This window comes from Chelonia mydas, chromosome 1 (genome assembly GCF_015237465.2).
Source record: "Chelonia mydas isolate rCheMyd1 chromosome 1, rCheMyd1.pri.v2, whole genome shotgun sequence".
In the NCBI taxonomy this organism is placed as follows: domain Eukaryota; kingdom Metazoa; phylum Chordata; order Testudines; family Cheloniidae; genus Chelonia; species Chelonia mydas.
The window spans coordinates 234,375,328-234,396,153 of record NC_057849.1 but is presented as its reverse complement, the minus strand read 5'-3'; the positions used below and the strand labels follow the sequence as shown (position 1 = coordinate 234,396,153).

Here is a 20,826-nt window from a genome sequence, read left to right as displayed (position 1 = left end):
GAACTCAGTGGAAGTACTTATGTTTGTGAAGTTAGGCACGTGTCTAAGTGTTTACAGGACTGTGCTCTGATACCCCAGTACTGCAGCCTCTTAGACTTTTATTTATGTGAGAAGTTCCATTAAGTTCAGTTATACATGTGTGCTTGCGGGATTAGCACCAAAGCAAAAAGGGTTCTAAATTGGAAAGGAGCTATGCACAACATTAATCACACAATTAGCTGCACTCCAAGCTCCATATCCTGCAATATATACTGCATAGGCAGACCTCTGCACCTATATAAAATCCCTGGGGCATCCCTTCTCTTAAGATTTTTACCTGGAGTTCCTAGCCATCAAAGGCTAATCAAACCTAAAGACTAGACACCACGACACTGGACACCACTCAATCATTTGTTGCAGTCTACAAATATTTGTAGTTTACCCTAGTGTAAACTCATGATACTTAAATTTTAGCATGAGTTAGTTAACAGATGTTAAAAACAGTGTTTTTGCAGTGTTGATATGGCCACAGTTTACCTCAGGATCAGGGCCTAAATTTGTGCCTTGTTGAGTTCACAGTCCTTACCTGAAACTACAGTAGTGTTGTCTTTATTCTTCACTGTGTTACACCAGTTTTAGGCCAGTTGTAACTCCATTGTAACACAGCAGAGAATTGGGCTGTGTATGTGAAATTTTCCATGCACATAAAAACTACTATTATTAGAATTAATTGTTATGGTAGCTGGCCTGAAAAAGTTATGAAGTGGTCATGGAATCTGCCTGTTTAGCTTGCAGCAGTGCAGGAAGTTAGGAGGGTAAGTCCATCCCTATTCAGTAGAGCACTTAACTTTAAGCCAGTGGGACTTAGGTACTTGCTTAACATTAAACATGTGGTTAAGTGCTTTGCTGAACTCAGACCTTAGTCTGTCCTCCAGCTCTGGTTTTAAGGTGTCAGATCTCCAGGTCCTCAGTAAATTTGTTTCAGTCATTTACATACCCACATCTTCAAATCCCATAAGTCATGAGTATTTGTTGAAAAACTTCAAAGTTGTGGAATCCATAAGTGAGATCCATGGCAGAACTGTAGTCCTTGCTATTATTAATGTACAGTAAATGCCCTACAAGCTAGATGCTGCTATTACAAAACGAAAATCAGAAAGATAGAAGTATGGAATATTTGGCACAAGAGATGCAGTTTGACCAAACATGTATGGAGCATTTCCACAGAATTAATGCCCTAAATGTTAGCCATTCTGATCGCCTGAATCATCTCTTGTAATTTTTAATAAACTTAATAAACTTTAATAAACTTCCAGTTAGCCTGGAAACTAGCCTGGAAAAGAAACTTTTGTTTAACTTTTGATAAAGGGGATGTTCCACAGTGGGATGGTGTTTTAATTATAGAAATTATTTAAACATCAAAATATCCTCCAAAAGTTATAGTATTAAATAGTAAAAAGAAAAGGAGTACTTGTGGCATCTTAGAGACTAACCAATTTATATGAGCATAAGCTTTCGTGAGCTGCAGCTCACTTCATCGGATGCATAAAGTGGAAAGTACAGTGAGGAGATTTTATATGTACACACAGACCATGAAAAAATATACATTGTAAGTGATCACTCTCCTTACAATGTATATTTTTTCATGGTCTGTGTGTACATATAAAATCTCCTCACTGTACTTTCCACTTTATGCATCCGATGAAGTGAGCTGCAGCTCACGAAAGCTTATGCTCATATAAATTGGTTAGTCTCTAAGGTGCCACAAGTCCTCCTTTTCTTTTTGCGAATACAGACTAACGCGGCTGCTACTCTGAAACCTATTAAATAGTAGTATTTAAATATTTTCAGTAAAATAAAACATGTACATTATGTTGACTTTAATTCCTCCTGAATTTTAGGACATTTAGAACAAAAACCTCCCAAAATATCTACAGAAAAATGAGTGTCTCTGTGTTAAGTCCCTTAAGGCGAAATCAATGTGATATATCTATATATGGAAAGGGAAGACTCTCCAGGTATTAAATGTCTGTCTGGAAAGAGAGATGATGAGAGAAAAATCTATCATCAGTCATATCTAGTTTGAAATATTTTTCATATCTTTGTCCCTTAAGGCAATAAGACCCATGCATTGGGAGTACCAAGTCCATAAACCATACCTATTTATAAAATGTCTTGCTTCACACTTAACGGCATGTTATATCATGGAAATGCAAACACTCTTCAAAACTTTCCAACATGCTTTTTTATAGGAATCCACAATGTATTCTGAAAATGTTAAACAAGATATTTTTCCTCCAGAGGAAGTACAGCCATCACCCTATTCATGGATTAGCCTTGTGTGTCTGCAATGATAATGTATTACTCTGAAAACTCCTGTGTGTCCGTGTGTCTGTAGAGATAAAGTTCCTTGTGTTACAAATCCATATCCACATGTGAAAAAGAAAAACAGTAATATTCTCCAGGTCCGTACAATAAAAAAGCCCACATAATCCTCTGGCTTTGTCATTGTTAAGGTGGTGACAAAGCTGTCCCATTTTAGCAGCTCCCACCAGTATGGTTATGTGTACTCTGTACATACAGAGAGGAAAATCTGCAAGCATTTAATTTAAAAATCAACATGATGGGGGGAGGGGAAAGGAGGAAGAAAGGAAAATGCAATAATTAAAAAGGGACAGGTTAGAAAGTGATGAATCAATTTAAGGCTGAAGGAAGCTCCAAAGTTTGTTAGCGAACACAAACAACCATAAGCAATCTCCTTCCCCTTCAATCCTAAGGCCATATTTTCTTTTAAACAGTGTGTTCATTTTATTTTTCAAAATTCTGTGAGAGAGTGTGCTTAATATATCCCTGCTCTAATTAAGTCAGGGGAGTTAGACCAGTGATAGTTATTCCATGTATTTATTTATTTGTATTAATGATAGATATTAACCTTCTTGTTACAGTTCAGTTACAGGCCTTCAGCTTAGAAATAAAAAAGTTCATTTTAGGGGCAATTTTTCTCTTTCGGTCATAGAAATGGATGAGTTACAAAAATAATTTTATCAGCACATAAACACACTGTAGCTCACTGAAAGGAATGTTATCAGTACAGAGACATAGAGAATATTTTAGGAGGAGAGTTTTTGCTTGCTCAGGGAATGTATTTCCGTCTTTAAGGCGGTCAGTAGTACAAATAAAGAAGGAATCCATGTTAATTATTTTAAATATTCTCCCCAATATAGAGTATGTAGTATTTACAGAGATCCCCTTTTAGATTCCTGGAGTCATAGAGTTTAAGGCCAGAAGGGACGACCAGATCATCTAATCTGAATATCACAGGCCACCAAGACCACCCAGGACCCATGCACTAAAGCCAACAACCTATATTAGACCACCGTATTCCAGCCTGCAGGACACTAGACTGTTGTGTTCCACAGACAGAGAGTAGGAAGGAGCACCAATGCCCGAAGCCCCCGCAATGGCAAGGAAATGACTACCTGAAATATACCCAGGTAATCCTGGCAAATGACCCGCACCGCAAACTGCAGAGGAAGGCAAAATAAACACCTAAGGTCACTGCCTATCTGATCTGGTGGAAAATTCCTTCCCAACCCCACATATGGTGATGAGTTAGATCCACAGCATGTGGGCAAGAAGTAGGCAATCAAGCTCCTGAGGGAGAGACTGATGGCACCCCACCCCAGCGCCCTGCCCCCCACTCCAGTGCCCCATCTCCAGCCATGGCCATCCCTGATGCTTCAGAGGAAGGACATAAAACAAAAAAATGAGAATAAACTGGGAGAGGGGAAGTCGCTTCCTGACTCCTGCAGGGGGCTGGCTGAAACCGTGAACAATGAGCTTTTAGGAACAAAAAGTGTTAACTTGAAGTGAGCCCCAGGGCTGCTGAGCCCTGTGCCTCACCATTACAAGCAACCCTGTCGTACAGTCATACGCATACATTTGTCCAGTGCTCTCCTAAAGTTGTTTTGCCCTCCCACCTCCTATTGGGAGGCTGTTCCTGAATCTCACCCCTCTGATGGTTAGAAACATTCTTCAATTTCCAGCCAGAATTTGTTCATGACTTGTTTGTATCCATCAGTTCTTGTGCCATCATTGTCTCTTAGCTTAAATAGCTCTTCGCCATCCTTGATATTTACCCTGGATGTATTTGTATAGAGCAACCATATCCCCTCTGTCTTCTTTTTGCAATGCTAAACAAGCCAAGCTCTTCCAGTCTCCTGTTAAACTGGTTCCTCCATTCCCTGGATCATCCTAATAGCTCTTCGCTGTACCTATTCTAGTTTAAATTCATCTTTCTTGAACATGGGTGACCAGACTTGCACACAGTATTCGAAATGAGGTCTTACCAATGCCTTGTAAAATGGCATTAATATTTTTCTCTCTCTCTCCTGGAAACGACTTGCCTGGCTCTTCGTAGGATCACCTTTGTCTTTTTCACAGCCTCATCACAGAGTAATCCTGTGATCAACCCACACACCCTGGTCTGTATCTTCTGCCATTTCCAGCCCCCAGCTTGTCGAAGAAATTCATATTATTAGACACTAAATGAATGACTTTGCACTTTATACTATTGAATTTCATCCCATTTCTGTCACTCCCATCTTCAACATTATCCAGATCTTCCTGCATAATATTCTGATCTTCCTCTGTAATGACGATGCCTCCCAACTTTGTATCATCTGCAAATTTTAATAGAGTACTCCTAGTTTTTGTGTCAAGATCATTAATAAAAAATTGAATAATACTGTTCCCAAAACCAATGCTTGAGGAACTCCAGTAGTAAGTTTCCCTCCAGTCTGATAATTCACCTTTTCGCACAACCCACTGCCTTCTCCCCTTTAGCCAGTTCTTTACCCACTTTACTTTTCTTGTATTTGGAAAATACAGTCTGCTCAAATTTAACTAATAATTTCCCATGTGGTACTGTGTCAATTGTTTAATGAAGTCCAAGGATATTAGATCTACTACATTTCCATTAGCTAAAAAAATCAGCTATCTTCTCAGAGAGAAAAGGTGAGTTTGGCACAATCTAACTTCAGTAAACCCTCATTGCATTATGTCCCTTTTTTTGTTTATCCCATTAATTTAATTATTGTTTCCTTCATAATTTGTTCTAAAGCCTTGCATACGACTGAGGTTTAGACTAACAAGTTTTTAATTGCCCAAATCATTTTTTCACTTTCTTAAGTATAGGTTCAACATTAGATATTCTCCAGTCATGTGGTATTAATACGTCTGAATATACAGCTGTATTAAAAATCCTTATTACCAGACCAGCAATTTCATGTGTTCATTCTTTCAGTATTCTGGGATGTAAATTATCCCTTCATCCTGATTTGAGTGTATTAAAACTCTTTAAGTTTTTGTTTCACCTCAGATGAAATAAGTTTTATTTCTAGACACTCATTCCCACGAGCCGTATTGCCTTCCTGCACATGTTCGATATTATTATCCTTATTGAAAACAGAGGAAATTTATTTATTTAGTTTTTGTGCCATACCTAGATTATCTTTAATCTTCTTCCCATTCACACTGCATAGTGATCCAACCTCATCCTTCTTTATTCTCTATTTATGAAACTAATAAACCTCTTATTATTTATTTTAATTTCCTTGGCAAGATCTGTTTCTTCTTGACTTTTTGCAGTTCTCATTTTATTCCTACGTTTTCTAATCTCCACAATGTAGTTTTCTTTGCTGATCAGTCCCCTTTTCCATTCCCTCTAGGCTCTCTGCTTACTCCTAATAACCTTTTTGAGGAGGGTATTCATCTACCTGTGTATGGAGCCTTTACCTACAAGTTTTTTCCCCTTGCTTGTGATGCAAATTTTCAGTTTTTGCACTGTTGATTTGAAGAAATTCCAAGCCTCCTCCACATGTAAGTTCTTGAGCTCTTTAGTGCAGTTGATTTGGGAAATTCCTTTAATTTCCCAAAGTCTGCCCCTTTGAAGTAAAAAATCATAGTTGATGACCTGGTTTTGATTATCCTTCCATTTAATTTAAACTGAATCAACTCATCATCACCTGATCCAAGATTATTTCCTATGACCTTCTATGATGTCTTCACTACTTACCAAAACCAAGTCTAAAATAAACTACATCACTTCTTGTTGATTCAGTGACAATTTGAAGGGAACTGACATCTATCACTTACAGGAATAAATGGGACCTACCATAATTAGTAGCATTTATTCTTCAATCCATATCCAATATGTTTGTCTCCCATTATGACACAATTTCCAATAGTACTTATCTTTCTAATCATATTTGAAGAGATCTCTATCCATATGAGTGTGACCCTAGGGATCTATAGCCACCCCCTAACATTATCCTGATTCAACCTCTTTTACAATTGTTGCCTAAAGTGATTTTGACCCAAACAGATTTTCACTGATGTACAACACTATCCTATCCTATCAACTTTACCTTTATTCCTATCTGTCCTAAGCAGCACATACCCTTCAGTACCTGTATTCAAGTTATGAGTGCTTTTCACCAGGTTTCTGTAATCCCTGTAATACCTGGTTTGACCTCCCTGTAGACTTTAAGGTCAGAAGGGACCATCATCATCATCTAGTCTGACCTCCTGCACTTTGCACATCACCCACTCCTGTAATAGACCCCTAATCTCTAGCTGATTTACTGAAGTCCTCAAATCCTGGTTTAAAGACTTCTAGTTACAGAGAATTCACCATTTACACTAGTTTAAACCTGCAAGTGACCTACGCCCCATGCTGCAGAGGAAGGTGAAAAATCCCCAGGGTCTCTTCCAGTCTGACCCAGGGGGAAATTCCTTCCCAACCCCAAATATGGTGATCAGTTATATCCTGAGCATGTGGCCAAGACCCTGCCCCAGTAGTTCCAGTTCCTCCATTTTATTTACACTCCTCACATTAGTGTACAAATATTTCCATTGTTTCTCTAGGACCTCACCCAGTTTTCTATCTGGATTAGAGATAATCCTTTCACTAGCTGTAACAACTACTTGTCTACCACTCCACTCAATATTTGTAATTTTTTTCTCAGTGGTGTTGATACTCTTACTTTGTGATGTTCCATTATCCTTTACTATATCTTCATTTAGCCGATTTTCCTCCTCCTGTGTATTGAAGTCCAGTCGTGGAGATTTCATGAGTCTCTCCCAACCTTCTCCTCTCATCTCCTAGTTAAAAGCCCTTCTTATCAATCATGCCAGCCTTGGTCCCAAAACTTTAATACTCAAGTGGAGTCCATCAGTTGAGAAGAGTCTCTTCTTTCTCTGAATATCTTCCAATGGTCAGTCATCCCAAAGCCTTCCTCATAGAACCAATTCTTGAGCCATCTGTTGATTATCATTATCTTGTCATGTCTTCACCCTTCTTCTCTAGGGACCAGAAGAATTCAGCTGAAAATCACCTGAGTTTCCTCTTCTTTAAGCACCTTACCCAGCCAAGTATACTCATCTTTGAGTCATTCTAGTGGAAATCGAGCAATGTCCATTCATCCTAACATGCAGCACAATCAGTGGATTCATCTATGCTCCCATCCAGATCCTCATCAGCTTCATGTCCACACCTCGTATCCTTGCTCCTGGCAGACAGCATGTTCTCCTCTGGATCTGGTCTGGTGAGAGACCTGATGATTCTTCTGAGTATGGAGTCCCCAACCACACAAACCTGTCTCATCCTGGTGTTGGAATGAATCAGTCTTGTGTTCTGTGTCGTAGTCCCCGATACATCATCCTCACTTTTCCTTAAACTCCAGTTTCTGGTTTTCTCTGTCATCTCTCTCTCTCTCTCTTCTGTAGGGACTGGCTTCCCTTCTTTTCTTCCTTGCCACTGTATCTTCTACTTGTCTCCTCCTCATTCCACAAATCTTGAGTTGTCTGTACCATCTCCTCTCTCCTGTCCTGCATTATGCCTTCAAATTCCCAACTGAATTCCATCATTATCTCCAGCTGCATCTCTAATCTCTCTAATCTCTGCCATGAGTTCTATCAGGTGACATTTCATGCCTAAGTAGCTTCCATCGGATACCCACTCAAGGATAATATACTCTTTTGGGTCACAAATTCTTAAATACACATCATGTATCTGGAACAACTCAGTTTGTGTAAAAGACCATGTAATTTGGCCAATGGGCTTGTAAAATACAATATTTTAAAGGTCTGGACTTTGTCTTCATGAACATTTAATAGATTGGAAATTATACATTTTTTGCAGAAAAACAGGTTGCAAAATACTCAGTTTCCTTTCCGTGTGTCAGAGGTAATTATTTGAAGGAGTCGGTACTTCTAGGAAGGAGGAACATGGCTCTGCAGAATGGCTCATTGGTATGAGTAGGAGACAAAAAGTGACGTTAATTCTGAGGGTTCGTGAAAAGCTTTTGAAGTTTCCAATTCATCCAGTTGAAGTTTCCAAGTCATCCGGTTCAAGTTTCCACAGAACTTGTTTGTTCCGAATTTGTGTTGTTTTTTTTTAATGAAACCCAGCTAAACCACCATGTTTTGCCTTAAAATCAATCTTAGAGGCTAAGTTTGTCACAATTTTCAATTAAAACAAGGAATTAGTCCAAGAAGCTTAGCTTAGATATGCCAAAAGGTTCTTGGACCTCCACAAAACCTTTGGTGAAACTGGCCTGACTCTTTCAGGTATGTAACCAAACACCGAAGTAGGTGATGCCTGACTTGTTAAAGATTTCATTAGGAAAGTTTCACCCTGCTCTATAGGAATCATGTAAGGCATATAGAGTTTCACACCTGCTGTCTTGAAGACTTTGCTACTCCTCAGTGGTCTGCAAAGTTCCTGGGGTTATGTATGATGTCTTGTCTTTTGTGCCAGACTTATTTTTGGATGCACCCACTGACTTCAGTTTAACTTAGTGATAAGGTTTTTGTGAGGTTTTTCTACTAAATGGGTTTTTTCTCCTTGCCGTCAACAGCATAAAGTGGATAAAGTGATTGAAGAAGCGAAAGCAATCTGCAGCTTTCTCTGTTCTGTGGAAACCAGGGCTATTACTGATGCAGTCAAGAAACTCCGTTCAGTGCCACTGGGAAAAACACAGGTAAAGGATGCACTGAAACCTTTACAAGGTTGGCCTGAAGTGCTGATGTCCTATTCCCTCTTGGACACCATAACTTAAGTAGGTATCATTCATTTCTTCATTGATCAAGATGATGAGTCAAGATACTGCCTTGCTACTTATTTTCTCAGAGGTGAATATTAGGAAGAGGCAGCTTAAAAAGTGAAAATGTTGTGAGCAATGAAACGTATGACTAGAAAGCAATAAAAGGTTGGTCTTCTGGGTAAGGTACTGAACTTGGACATAGGATAGTTGGATTATGTTCCCAGCTCTGCCATAAACTTCTTGTGTGACCTTGGGAAAGTCATGTAGGATTAGGTTAGCAGAGGTTCTGAGCACTCAAAGCTCCATTTTAAGTCAGTATCTGGGGAATGCAGGTACTCCGCACTACTGAAAATCAGGCCATTAATCACTGTGGGTTAGTCGTGCTAATGCTTTCTCACGTTAATGAAATTCGTACTTCAGCACAACTCTATGGAGGGCCAGGTAGGGAAGGCTGTGCCTCCCCAAACAGCCTGGCCCCCACCCCCTTTCCGCCCCCTATCTACCCCCTCCCACTTCCTGCCCCCTGACTGCCTCCCTCAGAACTCCCGACCCATCCCATCCCATCTCCCCCTGCTCCTTGACCCCTAACCGCCCCCCCCGGACCCCACCCCCATCCAACCCCCCGTCCCCTGACTGCCCCAACCCCTATCCGCACCCCCGCCCCCTAACAGACTTACCCCCTATCCAACCCCTGCTCCAGCTCCCTGTCCCCTGACTGCCACGACCCCATCCACATCCCCGTCCCTAACCGCTCCCTGGGACCCCACCCCCTATCCAACTCCCCCTGCTCCCCATCCCCTGACTTGCCCCCCCTCCCCGAACCTCCACCCCATCCAACCGCCCTCTGCTCCCTGTCCCCTGACTGCCCCTTGGGACCGCCTGCCCATTATCCAACCCCCGCGCTCCCTGCCCTCTTACCATGTTGGAGCCAGCCACGCCGCCATGCTGCCCGACAGGAGTGGTGGGCCAGAGTGCTGCCCACACGGCGGCGTGGCTGTGGGGGAGGGGAGACAGCGGGGGAGGGGTCGGGGGCTAGCCTCCCTGACTGGGAGCTCAGGGGCTAGGCAGGACCGGGCCGCAGTTTGCCCACCTCTGTCCTAGACTATGCCATAAGAGTGGATAGCTCAATTTTCTCACGGTAAGTCAGACCAGTTGGTTTCCTTTAATTTCTTCCCTAGCATTCCTTCTGGTTCATTGTTCGTTGTTGTTAAGTCTAGTTTATATAGCACTCTGAATACGTTTGGTGCTTCACTGATAAGTGTATAAATCACTGTCATGTGTAGCTTCCAATCTAAACAGGTCTGTCAAATACCACACATCCTCTGGTGTGGTGTTAATTTAAATACAAATATTCACAAGAATAGTCTTCTGGTATTTCAGGTGACAAATGCAGTAGAGAAATAATAAAAGAAACTATAGCAGTTTATGACAGTGTGTATTGACTGTCATCTGTAGAATCCATCTACCATTTCTGGGGACAGAGATAAAAATCTTCCTCCTGAACACAGTATTTTCTTCAGTGCCATGCTCTTAATAAACAGATGGCCGAGGAACCCAGTTCTTTGGGATGGGGAAAGGGCTAATTGTGGGATAATTGGTCTTTTAGAAATGAACTAAAGAGTATAAAAAGGAAAGAGGCTGAAACTGATTCTTTCAAATTGGTACTGAATTGGGAAATGGATTCCTCCCCAGACGAAGGGAGATTCTGGTTATGAAAGCCACTTTCCCTTTATTTCATCAGCACTCTTGAACCCAAATCCTAAGAAGCAACCTACATCCAGTTTGGGTCAGGGTTGCCTAACTTGTCAGAATCAGATTTTAGGTATTCTATTTGAAACCAGAGACAGAAATATCCAAATCATGGCCTGCCTTGGACACCGATACAGAAAACTGCATCCTAAACGCAGCAATGAACTGGGGAGATGGGGGGAAGAGCTATGATTGCAGGTCTTTTTACATGAGTCTTAAGTTTCTGTTAGTGAATGAAATCCATTGAAAGCTTGGGCTCTGCGTTTCTTCGGGGTTAGTTCCAGGTCCTATAAAACTGTAAATTGGATTGGTTGGCAATTCAGCACTTAGGTGAGAGAACCCAAAGCATAAACTGATCTGTTCTGTAGCGAGAACTCTAGTTCACATGTCCCTGTGGTGGGTTTCTCTTGTACTCCCAGCACTGGCTCAGTTCACTGCTCTGCCAGAGACATCCTCTGTAATGTTAACCAGGTAACACAGTCTCTCTGTGCCCAAGTTTGCTATACTGAAAATGGGCACAGTCATAATAATCCTTTTTCCTGTCTCGTCTCATTAAATTGAGAGTTCTTCAGGGCAAGAGCTGCCTCTTATTATCTGCATGCACGGCACCTATCCCAATGGAAACCCGGTCTCAGCTCGGATCTCTAGGTGCCGCTGTAAAGCAAGTAATAAATTGGTGGTGATGGTGTTTACTTATCTGTTATGGCCCAGTCTGAACATTAGAAAGACGGTATTGTGGGTTCTTTTCTGATAAAATACTTTCTCCCCAGCCCTGAATAGAACATCTAGATTGATACAAACTTTGCAAAAAGGTAGTTTCATGTTGATGAGATTTCTCTTCTGTCAACAGACCCTTTCTGGCTCGGTCAGCTGGCCTGGCTCGCTGTCCTTCCCGTGAATTAATCAGACATATTAGATAGGTAAGTGGTCCATAGATCCCGAAGAATCAAGGGGAAAAAATGTGTCACTGGTGGCCAAAAAACACTGCACCGTATTTTTATGGGGCCAAAACTCCTACTTAGGACTTCAGTGCACTAGCTAATTAGACGTGGGCAGCCCCTCAGACGTTCAGGGTTGCTGCAAAAAGAGCTGCTTCTCATCCAGGGGCAGCTGAATTATACATGAAATAAAAGCAGACAGACATTTTGTTGCACGTATAGCAACTCAAGTTCAACTCAGTTTTCTAGTATAATTTCCTATATATATGTATAATATATGTACAGATGCAGGTGTGGATAAATGATGAGCCAGATCTTCAGGAGGTATAACTTAGCTCATCATATCTATCTCTATATTTAGATGTGTTACCTGAATCAGTATTCAGCAGTTTGATATTTGATGATGGGCCAACTTCTCCAGTCCTTATTCAAGCAAAACTCACATTGAAGTCCTAAGTAGGAGTTTTGGCCCCATAAAAATACGGTGCAGTGTTTTTCGGCCACCGGTGACACATTTTTTCCCCTTGATTCTTTGGGATCTATGGACCACTTACCTATCTAATATGTCTGATTTAGGTGTTTCTGTAGTACCCATCAACATAGCAGCCAAAGTAGTGTAGCTTTCCTGTCGGGTTCCGTGGGTATAAGTCCCTGTCTACTGAAAGCCTGAAATCAGGATGCATAATTGGTTCAAGGATCATCCTTTTTCCAATTTTGGTGCCATTACTCAAATGAAATTTGCATAGCTACTTGCTGCATTCCTTGCGCTGCAGGATTATACACCAGGAAATAGAGAGATGCCAGAAGAACATTTCTATTTCCTTTCTCACATGGTTTCCTGATTTTTAGAATACTGTGTATTGTGGTTTTGTTTGGAATACTTTTTACACATCCAGTTGGCGGGTTGCCTGCACACACTACCCCCCAGGGAAACTGCTGCCTGCTCCTTCCAAGGTAAATTACATACGGTAATGTATTTTTGCATATCTTGCTGTGCTTCTATCTATGCCATCAACATTTATTTATAATAGTGCCTACATTTCTTCCAACTCTGTGTCTTTATTTAAATCACCCTCATTGCCATGAAAGCTCCCGTACTGTGGTTGGGAGATTATGAAAGAAGCTGGCATCCGTGATAGTTTCTGCATGAACTGGCGGTGTCTCTCTCTAAAAGATTCATCCAGTCTTCCAGACATCCTGACCCTGGGAATTTTTAAAATCTATTCAAGGAAAATTCTGGGCCTGCTGTACAATTAATGTTTTTTATCCCTCTCTCACACTCTCTTTTACTGTGATTCACAAAAAGTCTTAGGAGACCAAATCCTGCCAGAACGGGCACTAATCCATTATATATTAAATGGGCTACAGTATGTTGAAATTATCAGAGCTGTTCCAGAAAGATTATTTACTTTACAAAATGCAAGAGAATAAAACAAAGGTCTCTGTTCTCATTTGTTTCACTGCGTAAAGATTGTGAGAAAACATCTCAAACCAGTACGCTTTTTCTTCCCTCAAGTAAGCATTGGACTTCCATGCATACTAACCAGCTGAGCACTGCCTAACTAGCTGGGTACTAGTACTGCTTGTATATGTCAGCTTTGAATGAATTAGAGCATTTAAAAGGATCCTGCTGAATTCAGGGACAACTACAGTGTGGTCTCCCTGATCAACAGCAAAGGGATTAATGAGTATAAGGGAATAATTGACTCTTCAGTGGGGTGAGGGTTCCAACAGGGTGCTGTTAAGAAACAAACCAATGCCATACTGCAGTATTAACTTTATATAGGCATTGTCTGTTTCAGCTTTATATTTCAGCATTTATAGCATCTTGGTAAATATTAACTTATGAATGGTGCTTATGGCAAATGAGGACTTGGTGGCACAGCTGGTTAAGATTAAATTTTAAAGAATCGTCTGTTAAATTATCTATGCACATAAATAATTGGTCTGATCTTTCAGAGGTTCTGAGCACCAGGCAGCTCCCAGTGAAGGAAGTGGGAGATGTTGTCTGCTCAGCACTTGTAGAAAATCAAGCTTCCGATTTAGCTATCTAGCTAGGAATTGGGAGCCTAACTTTTAGGCACCCCATTTGGAAAAGTTAATGCGGCTCTGTGTGGGTTGTGACATCTGTCTACATAGAATAACTTATAGAAATAGACAAGACACACAAAGAGTGGGGGAGAGAAGATATTGTGATCCCCTCGGCTTCAGAGCCCAACCTCCAGCCTGAGCCACAGCGGCTACGCAGATATTGTTGTGCAAGCCCCAGAAGGCCGAATCTGTCCCCTCAGGCTCTGAGACTCATTGCTGTGGGCTGTGTAGATGTACCCTCAGTGACTTGCCTAAGATCATACAGGAAGCTTGTGATACAAACAGAAACCAAACCCTGATCTGCTGAGTCAAAATCCAGTAGGTTCCTCTCATGATCTATGCTTCTCCCTTTTGCCCCAACTCCATGCAGTTCCCATAGGAAATCTCCATGCCTGACCAATACCATTTCCCACATCAATTAAAGCTGATGTTCAGTCTTTTGTGTATTATAAATACTCATGATTTTTTTCTTGTCTTTTTAGAATTCACTTCAAAATGTAGAAACTCCAGTCAGAGGTAAAGATGTTTCTTTTAGACATTAATACAAAAAAATAAAAATCAGCAAAATACGCATTCTTCTTCAATTTGAATTAATGTTAAAGAATTCATTTCTTAATCTATAGCATAAGACAGTTGCTGTAAGTAAAGCAAATGCAAGTGTTTCAAAGTCTATATAGATCATTATATTGTCTCCAATTCATCTTAGAGATAAAATAGTCATTATTTTTTTCACAGATTAGAAAATATAGTCCGTTATAGTGGGCATTTTAAAAGGCAAAGTGGATTGAGCTCCTTTTAGAGGTTGTCCTTAATCTCCCTCTCCTGCTGAAAAAAAGAAATAAAGCACCACAGTGAAGCTGCAAATTTAGGTTTGTCTGTAACATTTCTGTCCCTCTTTAATAAACTCTGGTGCTGCTATGTTAATGATATAATTTAAGGGATTTAGTAAAATGGTAATGGGGGCAAACAACCATCCATCTTTAGTCCCCCTAGTTCAAATCAGACCAGACTAGTAGTGACTGAAAATTGTTACTGCCTGATTGGTGTTTGATGTCTTATGTGATTTAACTAAATGGTCTCAGTTTATTTGCTCAGCCTGATGTTCATATTTCAAAATAAAATTTAAATTTTTTTTGTATGAATCTCTCTTCATTGCAGTATGATCTGAGTTTCTGAGAACTGAATGGATGCAAAGAATGTAGAAGCCCTTCATGCTTAGGGTTTGTCTATACATGAAAGTTGATCCAGAATAAGGTAAACTGCAAATTTAAAGCCGATTGACTATTCCAGATTAGCTCAGTGTAACTTATTCCAAATTAGCTCAATCTGCTTCCAAAGTGAATTTAAGATAATTCAAAATAAGGCACTCTAACTCCAGGGGTGGACACTCTTGTTCCTGAATAAATCAAGAATAGCTATTCTGGAAAAGTTTTCTGTATAGACAAGTTTTTTTAGAGATGGTTCTGGTCAGGTCTAGGGCATGGTGACCAGATCAATGCCAGGATAGTTTATAGCTGCTAACCAATTGTACTTGTATTCTGGATAAACCTAGGATTTTAGACATCAGGCTGGTCATTCCAGCATTTTTCAAATTCATTACAAATAAATAAATTAAATAATAACTCAGTTGTATAAAGAGCACCTACATCCTCAGCTGCAGGAAAGAGCAAAGTATCATTGTGCATAGCAGAGAGGTGAGCATGCAAGTGCCATAAGCAGGAGGCACCTATGGTCTGTGGAATTCCTCCCCCTTCGAAGAAGTTGTTTATCCCATGAGCTTTGTTCAACTCTAGTTATGGCAACAATTTGCTAAACATGAAAGAAATTAATAGTTGCTAATTACAATCTATCCCTCATACACCTTATGTATCTTCCGCGCGCTCTTGAAAACACCCTCATGGTACGAATTTGAACCATTCCTCTGTATAAGGCTATTTGCAAGCTTGGGCTTTACTGAATCAGAATTTTCCTCAAAGAAAATCTGTTTGAGGTATTGAGGAGCATTATAGATCTCTAAGAGATTTTTACCTATCTGCTTGTCTACACCCTTTATTTATGCCAGAAAAGGGTCAGTCTTTTTCAGTTGAAGGCTTTTGTGTTTGTTCTGGCTACACCCTTAATTTAATAAGCACTGCAGAATCCATTCTGTAATGTACCCTTCGGAACTGCACCTTACTGATTTTAGTGAGGTCCTGTCAGAACTTGTTGGCATCTTGGTATTCAAACAGGTTAAATCCTGGTGATGCTGTTTGTATTGTCTTTTTAAGCTATTTTTATTAAACTTTTTTTCTGTTATTAATTGTAACTTGTGATGGGGAAAGATGATCATTTCTAGACTTCCCACCTGTCTGCACAACAGCATGTTCCCATAAAATAGAGAATATAATTATTCAAGTCAATAAAGATTTGACATTGTGGGTTTATTGTGATCCAGGTTATAGACAGACAGACAGACAGAAGCATGTTTACACAAAACTCAGCCTGTTTGTCTTCTGTGAAGCCGTAATGGATTAATGGTTTGTACAGTGTTAGAGTATGCAGCCTTCTGATGAAATTACTACCTGAGATCATATCTGACAGAATAAGCAGCCTTAATATTTGGTCAGTACTTGGTCAGAGGCATTCACAAAGACTATGGGTGCACCGTAAAGAGGAATTGTTCAAGTGACAGTATCTTTCCTCTGTGCTGCTAGAGATGCCATCTTTTGGAGGTAATGTAAAATAGATATCCTCACTGCTTGAGGGTTACTGATGGCCTCCTGGCACTGCTAAAGATGTAAAGTTTGACACATTCATTTTGGAATTTGACAATTATTTCTAGAACTGATCAGAAAATTGTAAGTATTTTCCATGAACACTTTTAAAAGAAACAAAACATTTGCTTTATTCAAATTTTCTGTGGAAATTTCCCCCTGCCCCTTTTTTTTTTAATGAAAAACTGAAAAAAACTTTTTCTACCCCACCAATTTTTGCCTATTTTTTTTTTTCCTGGTTAAACAAAGTTGAGAAAAAATATTTTGGATTGAACAATACATTTTGTTTTGATTTAGAGCTTTTTTCACATTGTTGCATTTTTAATAAAATTGAAGGCCATTTCTAAACAAAAAGTCACTTTGATCCAAACAATCAAGTTCATGTAGTAACTGGATGGAATGTGAATACAGGAGTACAGAGGGCATATTCAACATGTATTGAGCTGACATAATCTACAACAACAACAACAAAATACTCACCCTGACAGAAGGCCGAAGACTAAAACAATACATGAAAATATGATACTGGATCAGGAAGAAAGAAAGAAAGCAATCTGATACATGCTAATTTATTTTATTCTTTGTTTTCCAAAGTCTAGAAAGTATATGCTGCAGGTGTAAAAATCAACACTTTCAGTTACTAAATTGCTTACTTAATTTTGCTTACTGGAGGAGGAATTCTCTCTCTAAAGAGAGCATGTGCAAGGATTAATGAGTTTTGTGGAGAGCATTGCAGAAGCTGAATTTCATCATGCATGGTCTCAGTCCATTTCCCAGTGGACATGTCCACATCACAGTGGCTGAGATCTTAAACTAAATAATTTCAGACTAGAAATCGGGTGCAGATTTTTAACGGTGCGGGTAATTAACCATTTAAACAATTTACCTAGGTATGAAATGGTTTCCACCATCATTTCAAGTCTTTAAATCAAGAATGGATGTCGACTTTAGACCAGACAGAAGTTATGAATATGCAGGAATTACTGGGTCACGTTTTACAGCCTGTCTTATGCACATGTTAAAACTAGCTGATCATAATGGTCTTTTCTGGTATTAAAATCCATGAATCACAAAAAGCAACTGGAATTCTTGGCTTCAGGAACAAATAGTGTACATGGTACACCAAATCCTATGTAACAGCTGACTATGTAAGAAAGATTTTGCCCAGCCATTGTGAGTAATGGATGCTTACAAATCTGCCAAGATATTTTTGTCTTTAGTTTTGTTAACTGAGGTCCTGCTTAATGAATGAAGAGTAGAAAGAAACAGCTATATCGGTCTTCGAAGCTGCAAAGGGATTTTAAATGGAGGTCACATAGTAGTAAATAAATCAGAGATCAGTGGGTTTGGCAGTGCTGTAATTAGCCATTTTAGCTCCCAGGGCGAGCAAGCACATTTGCACCCCCTACCATTTTTTTCCTGCCCCATTTTTCCACTCCCGCAGCTTTGCACCCCACTTGGCCCTCTCTGGTTACAACCCTGGGCTTTGGTGTCAAGAAAAAAGCGTACCGGCTACTTTCAGGAGTTAAAAATGAACATCCATCTATTTATATGCTGGACTGAATATTACTTTAGGAAGATTCTTGCCCTTTACCTCAAAATATACTAAAACACTAAGTAATCACAGTAGAAGATACACCAGGGCCCCTTCTTTTATTTGTTTGGAGCACTCTGCATTCAGCTTAATCTGTAAAGGGATTTATCAGATCTACTCTTCTGCAAAATTATGTTAGTGCACAGTATAATCAGGTCTATAATAGCCTTGTGAAGTTCTATTCATCAGCTTGTTTGGTGTGGGTAATTTTTCTGTCATGTAAAATATCAATTTTTTTCACATTCATCACCACAATCATTGTAAGAGTGCATTTTGTGCTTGTACTAGTAAGTTTTCATTGTGCTATAGCAAGGCTAGTGTATGTATACGTATTGTTCCAGCGATGTGACATATTTTAGCTCCAAAGTACTCAGTTTGATCCATTGTCATTCCTTCCACTGCCACAATATACCTAAGAATATAAATGGAGAATTCCATTATATGGAAGCTCATCCATGTTTCTTCTGATTCTTGTCATTTAAAAAAAGCTTTCCTACTCTGGTTTGGTTAACGTATTCTCATATTCTCTTGTTCTGTACATATAATCTGAAACATTGTCCTACAGCTTTCAACATATGATTATGTAAGAAACATTGGAGGCCAAGGTCATGTTTCAGCAAACTGAGGGTTGTAGTTGGCATTTTAAAATGCTTCTGAGCTATGTTTTGCTGTGTTTTACAAAGAGTTGAGAAAAACCTTCTGCAAATTGTAGTTATTATCGGCTTTATCTTGCAGCCATGGACCTCAGTGGGACAGCCTGCAGATAGGAAGGGACTGTCTGTACATACATTCCACTTTGGACAAATGAAAAGCCCTGGACTTCACTAAATAATTGCCTCCAGACAGCTGTTGACTGTATGTTCACAAACTCTCACTCAAATTAATCCATTTTGGATCAGATGGATTTATGTATACTATTTTGGCACAAGAGAGCTATCTCCTTCATATAGTAGAACACCTTCTTTGTATTTGTAAATATGCCCCTTTCTCATCAAACCTGTTTTGGAGCTCCTAGGACATGTAGATGTGGTTGAATGTAATTCTGTGGCGCACAGAAGAACACAATGAAAGGCTTAGTATGGAAATTACAAAATTGTTTACGGGAGTTACAGGGACATACAAGTGGCATTGAGGATAGGAAAAGGGCCAAGTAAAAGATGCAGGAATACAAAAGGAGGATAGATGGAGAAAAGGAACAGTAAAATGAATGAATAGGAAAATGGTGAGAGAAAGAACAGAGGAGAGAGGTATAAACAAAAATAGATTGAAGAGGATTGTGAGAGAGTTTTGTTAGCCTATCAAACTATAAATGTACTCGTTATTCAGATCCAGAAGAGGCATTCACAACACTATAAGAGGCAGTGTTGTAGCCATTCTTTTCTGGAGGTATGATGTGGAGGCATATTTCCAGGAATGAAAGGCAAAACAAGTTGGCACCTCCCACATGTAGACAATACATAGGTCCCGGTTCAGCTTAGCATTGGCTCATTAACTTCAGTGGGACTTAAGCAGCTGCTTAAAATCAGGCACCTGCTTAAGTGCTTTGTTGAATCAGGACCATAGATGGGAAAATACACTCTAACCCCGTCACCTGTGCACTCTTGTGTTTGGACAAGCATTGAGATTAATAGAAAATAATGTAAAAGTAGTTAAACTATATCCTCTTGTTTCGATTTATGGGTAGTCTGAGACAAGAAGGGTGCAATAATTTTGGAGGTACCGCACCTGTGAATTATAGAATTTAGTATATTTTGTATGATATTTATGGATATTTTAGGGTTGATTGCATCTTTTTTCCTTGCTATTCATATCAGGTCTCCACGATCCATTTTGCAACTCTCATACAAAAACATGAATTATACATTTATTTTAGAGACACCATCTATGTAATTTTCAGGTCCTGCATGAGCAGATGGTCACAGTTATGCTAAGATAAGATCACAGTGGCATGCTTTTAAAATATAGTCAGATAAATTACTGCAGCTGAAATGAGATTGGGAAATGTAACAATTCACCTAAAAATTTCAAACTCTTAATCGGATAGGGAAAGAATCAAATATTACTTATAGTATGCAGCATGTTTATCCTATTAAGATTTTTTTAAATCTTACAAAAATTACAGAAAGGTTTAGAAATGTACATGAATCTGAATAATACCTGCACTTACACTAGCTATAATAAAACTGGAAGGGATATTGACCCTCTCACTTCAAGGAAGAAAATTAACTTGGGTCAAGCAGACATTTCCCCGTGCTACAGTATTAAGCAAATAGATACATTATGGATGCTTGGGTCTTCCTCTGCAGCATCCACTATTGGCCACGCCTAGAGACAAGTATAACAATAGGTGGACTAGCTGTTGTTCTTGGTTACCCATAGATTAATAAATTACTATACATGTCCTACAATACACATTGCAATAATCACATAGTATTAACATTTAACTTGCACTAGTTCTCAACTCTTCTTAACTATGTTGCCAGATCCCCTGAACTAAATAGTTGCTTAGCTGCAGAAAACATGATAAACATCCTCACAGAGTGGGAATTAAGAGACTGAAATGACATAGCTGAAGCACATTGACTTTACAGTGGTTTAAAAAGTCTTCCTTTGTA

The 20,826-nt window shown here is 39.6% G+C and overlaps 1 protein-coding gene across 1 annotated transcript in view; it reads left to right on the top strand.

Annotated features, from left to right (window-relative positions):
- Positions 1–20,826, top strand: part of PIK3C2G (phosphatidylinositol-4-phosphate 3-kinase catalytic subunit type 2 gamma) — a 275,645-nt gene that overhangs the window by 38,023 nt on the left and 216,796 nt on the right. The window contains exons 8-9 of the mRNA XM_037916093.2: positions 8,901–9,023; positions 14,347–14,380. Coding sequence (XP_037772021.1) covers positions 8,901–9,023; positions 14,347–14,380 — 157 coding nt within the window. The remainder of the gene's footprint in view (positions 1–8,900; positions 9,024–14,346; positions 14,381–20,826) is intronic.